The sequence below is a fragment of the Clupea harengus genome, chromosome 9, assembly GCF_900700415.2.
Source record: "Clupea harengus chromosome 9, Ch_v2.0.2, whole genome shotgun sequence".
Taxonomy (NCBI): domain Eukaryota; kingdom Metazoa; phylum Chordata; class Actinopteri; order Clupeiformes; family Clupeidae; genus Clupea; species Clupea harengus.
The window spans coordinates 620172-629441 of NC_045160.1; the positions used below are offsets into that span (position 1 = coordinate 620172).

The window sequence follows — 9270 nt, forward strand, 5'->3', positions numbered from 1 at the left end:
TGCTCCACAATACTTTAAACATAGGCCTAAACACAGGCGAAAATGCATTGTCTTCAATGGTAGGGCCATGTGACACCTATGACAGTTTGCTGATGAAACTAAAGAATGTGTCTCAATGAAAGGGGGGTGGAATATGTTCAGGACATTCCAAACATTAAATAAAATGTGTGAAGTAGTGGAGAATTACGTCCCTGAATGCTCCACAATACTTTAAACATAGGTGACAAGAAGACACCCTTATCAACTCAATTACTATTGATCAAAACAGAACGAGGTTTCGGCTGTAGCCTATACTTGAAACAAACTATTGAGACCATATTCGCTTACATGCATTGCACGCGTGATGAATTGCGGCTTAATGGTGTTTTGAGCCCTCACCGTCGACTTCAAGGCAGCAGCTCACCCACCCCCTGAGCGAAATAATTCATATCTATAAATAACAGCTCACCTTTATCTTTTTAACCAGATTTGTAAACAGGTCGCGATCAATATTTTGCAGTACAATAGGCTACCTTGGTTAAAAATCGAATTACGATAGATGCATGCTAGCATTGCGCTAAATAATTAGACAGCTAACATTAATTAGTGGTGTTAACATAAAGTCAGTTATTGTATATGGCATTAATATTATTCTAAAACACCTTCACTAGTTGTTTTAACCAGATTTGTAAGCAGGTTGTATACAACATTTTGGAAGTGCCTTGGTTTATAACAGCTAAAAGCTAGCTACATTAAGTTGCTTGCTCAAATCTCAAATTCAAACCAACGTATTTTCTAAACTGGCAAGCTTGGAGCTGCCTCTGTTCAATGATTGGCTCAGGGGGTGGGAGGTGGGATGCGCCTTCCAGGCAGCTGCTGCCTTGAAGTCGACGGTGAGGGCTCAAAACACCGTTAAGCAGCTTTTTTTTAATTTATTTTTTATCGCGGACTTTTTATTTTTTTTTGCCTTAGGCGCTCGGGATTTGTTGTAGGCGCTCGGGAAAACGGCTTAGGCGCGCGCCCAAATTTTCTCTATGCAGGAAAAACCTGTATACTCATTAAAAAAATAAAAGATTGGCAAAGTCAACTCCTCTAGGCCTCTTTTTCTTTTAACCCTGGCAGCTCATACTGCTCTCAACCTCCTCGACGAGCCACCCCGCTTAGCAACGGGGGTTTTCTTCCCACTGGAGCTGCCTTTGCCGACTGCCTTCTCCTCAACAGCTGCGGCATCACCCTCATCTCCACCCTGAAGTTCATCCTCATCCTCCACAGGAGCCAGGATGCGGTCATGCCCCTCCTCCAGAGAGGCTGGTTGTGTGTTCCCATTGGCTGCTGATGCTGCCTGTATGATCTCCTCGTGTGGCTGCTCCTGCGGTTGCTGCTCCTCCTGCGGTTGCTGCTCCTCTTGCGGCTGCTCCTCCTGCGGCTGCTCTGCTTTTTCACTACTGGAGGGGAGGTCAGTTGGTTTGACTTTTGAGGGTCGACCCCTCTTGCGTGGTGGGCCGTCGTAGAGCAGTTTAGGCTGCTCCTCCTGCGGCTGCTCCTCCTGCGGCTGCTTCTCCTGCGGCTGCTCCTCTTGCGGCTGCTTCTCCTGCGGCTGCTCCTCCAGCGGCTGCTCCTCCAGCGGCTGCTCCTCCTGCGGCTGCTCTGCTTTTTCACTACTGGAGGGGAGGTCAGTTGGTTTGACTTTTGAGGGTCGACCCCTCTTGCGTGGTGGGCCGTCGTAGAGCAGTTTAGGCTGCTCCTCCTGCGGCTGCTCCTCTTGCGGCTGCTTCTCCTGCGGCTGCTCCTCCAGCGGCTGCTCCTCCTGCGGCTGCTCTGCTTTTTCACTACTGGAGGGGAGGTCAGTTGGTTTGACTTTTGAGGGTCGACCCCTCTTGCGTGGTGGGCCGTCGTAGAGCGGTTTAGGTTCTGGAATCGTTGCCTTCCAATGCCTTTTCTTCTTGCCTAGAGAGCCCCTCGGCCGGCCCCTTTTCTTCGGCGTAGCGCCATTCTCCATTTCCAGCTTCTTCTTGGCGACAGCAGAGCCAGAGCTCCGGGGTCGGCCTCTCTTTCTCGGGGGGCTGTCTGCTTCTTCCTCCAGGGACCTTTTCCGGGGCCTGCCCCTCTTTCGCGGGGGTCCGTCAACAGCTGCGGCCTGGACCTTCCCTGAACCCGGTTGTCTCCCCCTCTTTCGGACCGGGCTAAATGTGAGGCGCCTGGTTTTGTTTGTTGAACCGGGAGGTCGCCCTCTACCTCTTTTGACGGGAGGCCTGTTAGCTGGGGGATTACCCAGCTTGGAGGTGCTACGACTGGAGACAGAGTCATACTTGGGAGGGCTGCCCCTTTTCCTCTGAAACATATTTAACTTATTTTTGACAGAGCCCTTAGGTCGACCCCTGCCACGTTTGACTGGCGGGGGGATGCCATTAGGAATACCCTCCTCAGAGTCACTGGGCTCTGCCGTCATCTCCTTTTGGAATAGTCAGATGACAAGTTGAGACAATGTGGCTCTCTGCAGAAGAAAATGGATAAGGTTACACTCATCCTCTTACATGTCATAGCATACTAAAAGAAAATGTCGGTCTTAGTGCCTGGTTATTGCAACTAAATGTATCTTGCCAATCGGAAGTCGTAACAATCTTACTCAAACAAGTAAGGTAAATGTAAGGTACATTGAAGGTAAAATTATCTACAGCAAGTAGATAATAAGTAAGTAATAAGGTTATAAGAACTGCAATCTTGCAAGTGTTTTCATATGTACCCATCAGCGAGGTTATGACTCTGAAGTTATCCACGCCCCCCTTTCTAACCTTTGCAACCCAGCAACACGACGGTTCCTAGCTGGCTAAGCTAACAAAAATAATGCTGTTCATGATGGACAGCTAAGACAGTAACACGTTGCTGAATGCACATGTTATACATTAATCATACATCATATATTAAGTTAGAAAGAAATAATAACGACGTTCACGTGTCCCTTAATTTGCTAGTTACCTAACATGGGGGGGACCAGCTAACATTAGCTGTTCATCTAGCTGATACTCCGCTACTTAGGTAGCTACACAAGTAGGTTGGCACAACTTTTATGAATCTCCAGAAAAACCTGTGGGAATCCAGATTCAAATAATGGTTGTTTTCTTGTACACGGCTTCTTGCGTAATGTGGCAGAAAGCGTGCGGTTCACAAACAAAGGCACGGTAGCTTTCCAATATTTGAATTGGTTGCGACCATAGACATATATACAGTATATATGTCTATGGTTGCGACGACGGGCTCTTCTACTTCTTCATGGCACGTAGAATTAGTACTTCCGGGTCATTCAGTTTAAGACCGCAACATGTGCAGGAGTTCCGTTCTGCTAGCGACTATCGTTGCTCACTGAACGCTGCTATGTGCAGGCTGTAGTGAAAACAGAATTTTGCTAGCAGCAGAATTCAGTGCATCAGTGCTGTTATCATAACCCACTGTATAAACTGCACAAAACGAAGACACAGCCAACGTTAGCCAACATAACTGACTTTAGGATGAACAACCATATCACTACAGGGTTTTTCCTGCATAGAGAAAATTTGGGCGCGCGCCTAAGCCGTTTTCCCGAGCGCCTACGACAAATCCCGAGCGCCTAAGGCAAAAAAAAAGTCCGTGATGGGAAATAAAATAAAAAAATAAAAAAATAAATTCATTCACGGCGCAATTCAACTTAATGGTGTTTTGAGCCCTCACCGTCGACTTCTAGGCAGCAGCTGCCTGGAAGGCGCATCCCGCCTCCCACCCTCTGAGCCAATCATTGAACAGAGGCTTCTCCAAGCTTGCCAGTTTAGAGAAGATGTTGGTTTGAATTTGAGATTTGAGCAAGCAACTATGTAGCTAGCTTTTAGCTGTTTTAAACCAAGGCACTTTACTTCAAAAATGTTGTTTTCAACCTGCTTACAAATCTGGTTAAAACAACTAGTGAAGGTGTTTTAGAATAATATTAATGCCATATACAATAACTGACTTTATGTTAACACCACTAATTCATGTTAGCTGTCTAATTATTTAGCGCAATGCTAGCATGAATCTACCGTAATTCGATTTTCAACCAAGTGTAGACAACTGCTAACTAGCTGCTTGCTCAAATTCAAACCAACGTCTTCCCTAAAGTGGCAAGCTAGGAGCGCCGTCCAGGCAGCAGCCGCCTTGAAGTCGACGGTGAGGGCTCAAAACACCATTAAGCCACAATTCATCACGGGTGCAATGCATGTCAGCCAATATGTTCTCAATAGTATGTTTCAAGTATAGGCTACAGCCGAACCCTCGTTCTGTTTTGATCAATAGTAATCGAGTTGATAAGCGTTTCTTCTTGTCTGATCAATACGCAACTGTGAGGTGCGCGAATGGACAGAGCGGCCAGCTGCCAATTACTCAACTTGCGTATGCATCCTGACTTCATCAGTCGGCGGTGATTTTGAGCATAACATTCCATTTTCAGTATTCATGGCTTTCAATGTATTACAATATCTGCTATGTTGAGGACCTACACAGGTGTAGGCTATTATTTGATTTGTCTACCCGTTTGAACGAGTACCAGTAGACCGCGGGGCCTCGGGAGAGGCAGACAACCGCATTGGTTTATCAATGAAAGCTCAGCTCGTTCTGAGGAGAGCGGATAGATTTGTGTTTGCATCTCGAATATAATAATATTATCATTGACAAACCGGTGCGGTTGTAAACTGTCGTTCCGCTGCGAGGGCCAGCCCGACGTGACCGAAAACACTGTACAAATGCAAATGAAATTTCCACTCAAAATGCTGACAAAAGTTTGATTAACGATTTTCAACGCAGCCTCCATTGGTGCGCCAATAGAAGTTAAACACACTATTAAACATATTTGTGGACAGTTTTAATAATAAAAACAAAAATAATTGTATGTAGGTTTGTATAATAAAAATGAATAGCAATAATAGATAAACTTGAATTTCATAATTTGTGTGTTCCATTTCTGACCACTGGTTAGTTCTAGATTCTATTGATTTCAATTAGTCAGGTGGCTTAACAACGCGATCGTGACAAGAGTGATAAAAGCATGAAATTTGGCACACAATTAGCTTATATCCTACTAAAAGATATTAGAAGGGGTGCCCAAGTGAAACTGCTCATTTTTTCGTTTTAATGAGATATTAAGTTTTGACCTAAATCAAGATATGCGTTACCTGTGGTCCGATTTTCAAAACGGTTATTTTGCCTATAAATGCTTACCAAATAAGTAATAAAGCAGTTATATTTGCATGTTTGTGTTTTCTTGTTTGTTTTTGATATCCACTAGTTTAAACAAATGTCCCTTTTAAGTAGCAAAACAGACAAAAAGACTTGTGCCCGTGCGCGCGCTCATCCAAGATGGCGGGAAAGAGGTAATTCTGCTATATCTGTTAGGTAAAACCGTTATTTTACCACCATTTAAAACCATATTTGCATTTGTATCTTTTATATGTATAAGGACTGTAATATTTTATTAAAGATGTGCTTCAACATCATTAAAATAGCACCAACAAAGGCGCATTACAGTACCAGGAGGCTACGCAGAAAAAGGTACATTTGGCGCAGATTGAGCGTGTCTTTTCGCACATCAAAACTGATCATATGAGGAATGTGCCGTTATAAATTGCTCTACGATTTGCTCTCTGGACAATCACATTAACACATTGGCTTGCATCTCAACTTTTCTTGAACACATTTGCAACGTGAGCAGCGCTGTTTGCAGGTGCACGTAATCAGCTCTCTGCATACAGTATAGACACTTGGGGATAGTCATCCAAACCTAATGCTAACATTGTCGTGAAGTGGTGTTATTTTGCAGGCTGGAACGGAAACTGAACTTGTGCTTATTGCAACTGCAGAGACCGTTACATAGCTCTCTGGTTATCCTTGGTGCTCTGAACTAGTGGGGGCCTATTTTCGCCAGGCACACTTTCTGAAAGATGCTGATACCAGTTCCGTGAAATGAGGAGACTGATGTTGTGGAGCTGGGATTGTGAGCAATGGACCTCATTCTCGCACATTTTGTTAAGTGTCTTTAATATCTTCAACCTAAGAAAAGATCTCCACCGGATCCATGAATGCCTGGAAATGTGTTCTTAAACGGCCAAAGTGTGCACTGATTCTTAAATTGAACGAGCGTTCTCGTTTTCTTTATTTATTTATCACGAAGCCTCGTAGAATCATGACTATAAGTGTGAAACGTAATTGTTAATGATACAAATATTCTTGTATTTATTATTATTATAATTATTGATGCCTGTAGAATTCATGTGAACGCACTCATCAACGATTTATCACAAATGCAGCCCTTAAGAACATGAGCGCACTCCAATCTGGCCTTGTAGCGCTCGCAAAGAGATGTCTCTAGCCAGTATCTCAATGATACGATCATAGGAAACAGAAATGCCCATTTGGTATATCTTTTCTATCAATGTCTTACTTCTAGTGGAGCTATGCATATTTAGCCCAACATATAGTGGTAGGGGTGCTTCACGAGATGCTGAAATGCGAGTTTGGCCAGTTTTGGCCAAACATGCCTGGCTTTCAGACTTCTCTTGATCCTCTATGTTGAGACCATAAAGAATGATAGAAACGAGAGACTTTAAGCTTGACGGTTAATATTTTGAATGGCAGTCCAGTAAATCCTTTGTGTGCAAAAATGTCTTTCCTACAATTGTTGCAGCCCTCGCTAGAATTCCGGCGTCTTCTGAAAAGTTGTGTTGTTTCAAAGCATCCTTCAATAGCATGCGTATTGCATCCCGGAAATCTAAAACGGTGTTTCTTCCATCAGTTTGTTCTTAGAGTCTCTTTGTAATGTTCTAGCAAGACATTATTTAATCTGGTTTTATTTATAGTTTTCTTAACTCCAATATCTTCAAGCCTCTTGATGTACAACGACAGCTCAGAAAGTTTAAACATATGAGTTCCTTTTTTAATAGCTACATTCTTCTATTACTCGATAAGCTCGACAAATGCTATTGACTTGTTCATTTTTCATCATCACATTTGTCAATTTATAACAGCACAGTTGATCAGTTTTGATGTAGGAAAAGACACGCTCAATCTGCGCCAATTTTACCGTTTTTCTGCGGTAGCCTACTGGTACTGTAATGCGCCTTTGTTGGTGCTATTTTAATGATGTTGAAGCAAATCTTTATTAAAATATTACAGTACTTACGTATACATATAAAATATACAAATGCAAATATGGTTTTAAATGGTGGTAAAATAACGATTTTACCTAACAGATATAGCAGAATTACGTCTTTCCCGCCATCTTGGGTGAGCGCGCAAGTCTTTTTGTCTGTTTTGCTACTTAAATTTACATTTACATTTAGTCATTTAGCAGACGCTTTTGTCCAAAGCGACGTACAAGGGAGAGAATATTCAAGCTACGAGCAATAGAACCTGGTGTAACAATAAATAAATACTACTTTACATTAGAAATATAACAAAATGAAATAAAAAGAAAGAAAGAGTGCAGAAGTGTAACTGCAAGTTACGCACTAGTCGAAGTGCCAGTTAGGACGGGAAGTGCTCTCTGAAGAGTTGGGTCTTCAAAAGCTTCTTAAAGGTAGAGAGGGACGCCCCTGCTCTGGTAGTGCTGGGCAGCTCATTCCACCAACGTGGAACTACAAATGAGAATAGTCTGGACTGCCGTGCTTGCACAGACGGCAGTGCCAAACGACGCTCACTAGAAGAGCGCAGCATCCTGGGTGTAACATTTGCCTTTACAAGAGCATTTAGGTAGGTGGGAGCAGAACCATCAAGCACTTTGTAGGCAAGCATAAGTGACTTGAACTTAATGCCAGCAGCTACAGGCAGCCAGTGGAGGTCAATGAGTAGCGGGGTGACGTGTGTCCTCTTCGGTTGGTTGAACACCAGACGCGCCGCCGCGTTCTGGATCATTTGTAGTGGGTTCACCACGCAAGCCGGCAGGCCCGTTAGGAGGGCGTTGCAGTAATCAAGGCGTGAATTCACCAAGGTTTGCACCAGCAGCTGGGTGGCATACTGGGTTAGGTACGGCCTGATTTTGCGGATGTTGAATAGCGCAAAGCGGCAGGACCTAGAGACAGAGGCAATGTGGTCCGTGAAAGTCAGTTGGTCATCAATAATGACCCCGAGGTTTCTTGCTGTTTTGGATGGAACAAGAGACAAGGAGTCAATATTGATGCTGATGTTGTGGTGGATGGCCTGTTTGGCTGGAAAGACCATCAGTTCCGTTTTGGCCAGGTTCAGCTGAAGGTGGTGGTTTTTCATCCATGTGGATATATCAGCAAGACAGTCCGAGATCCGCGCCGAGACAGTGGTGTCCTCAGGAGGGAAAGGCACTGTCTTAGTAACAAAATATATACCCTTTTCATTACAATTGTGCATTGTCATGTGACAGAGAAAGAGAGGAATAATGTTTTGTATAGAATCAGAGGAGAACCCTGGCCCATGTAGAATTATGCTGAAAAGCTGCAGGTCTTCTGTAGTGTGTATCAGATGTCACTTAGTAAACAGAGTGTGGCCAAATTACCCAACTACATATTGAAGTTCTGACTGATAGGAGTACCTTTTGTAGGACTTTGAATGATGACTTTAGGGCAGTTGCACTTACATCTTTGTCATGAAGTTATTTTGAGAGGATTATTTTGTAAGGGAACTACGAAGTTTGTTTACAGACCCAAGGGTGGGCTTGATGATGCAATATCCACTCTGGTAAACATGTTTAAGCACTTGGAACCTCTTAGTGTTTGTGAAGGCCTGCTTTTTTATTGATTTTTCATCTGCTGTTCGAATCATGCAACCACATGCTCTCACAAGCAATCATAATGGCAACTTTGGCTTTGCTCTCACTATAGTAGAATGCATTCAAAACAATTTTACCATAGAGAGCCCAGAGGTTAATATGAAAGGTTAATATGAGAACTGCTGCACCAAACCCAAACAATGTCAGTAGCTGAAAATTCCGTGGGTACCATAATGAGGATTTAAATATGTGAGGGTTGTATGCATTTGTCACGCTGTTCAGAAATGCCGACACCATTGTTGTTTGCCTTATTATGATTATTATTATTTTGTACACAGCAGAAGTGTGAAAAGCAGAATGCTTGTTGTATTCCTTGCACAGGCCACTTAGGAGGAGAACAGACCACGCAATGTGCTCGAACAGTTCGCAAGCGTGGTCTGTTCTCCTGAATGTGCTATGTGCTAGCTAACTGCTCGTTGACAGTCTCCTAAGATGACCAGTAACTATGGTGCTAGATAATTACTATGCCTCTCTCTCGCTCTCTCTCTTCTCTCTCT

The 9270-nt window shown here is 43.5% G+C and overlaps 1 protein-coding gene across 2 annotated transcripts; it reads right to left on the reverse strand.

The window, feature by feature from the left end:
• Window positions 1-946: 946 nt before the first annotated feature.
• LOC116221783 (fibrous sheath CABYR-binding protein-like) lies at window positions 947-3621 on the reverse strand. Of its 2 annotated transcripts, XM_031572973.2 has the most exons (3): window positions 3065-3621; window positions 2332-2473; window positions 954-2217 (listed from the first exon to the last, which is right to left on the reverse strand). In XM_031572973.2, exons 2-3 carry the CDS (start codon window positions 2426-2428, stop codon window positions 1103-1105), a joined length of 1212 nt encoding a protein of 403 aa, XP_031428833.1. In that variant the 5' UTR covers window positions 2429-2473; window positions 3065-3621; the 3' UTR covers window positions 954-1102. The 2 variants fall into 2 exon arrangements, with proteins under 2 accessions (XP_031428835.1, XP_031428833.1); XM_031572975.2 differs by lacking the exons at window positions 2332-2473; window positions 3065-3621 and having other exon boundaries at window positions 947-1680; window positions 1852-2325.
• Window positions 3622-9270: the final 5649 nt, after the last annotated feature.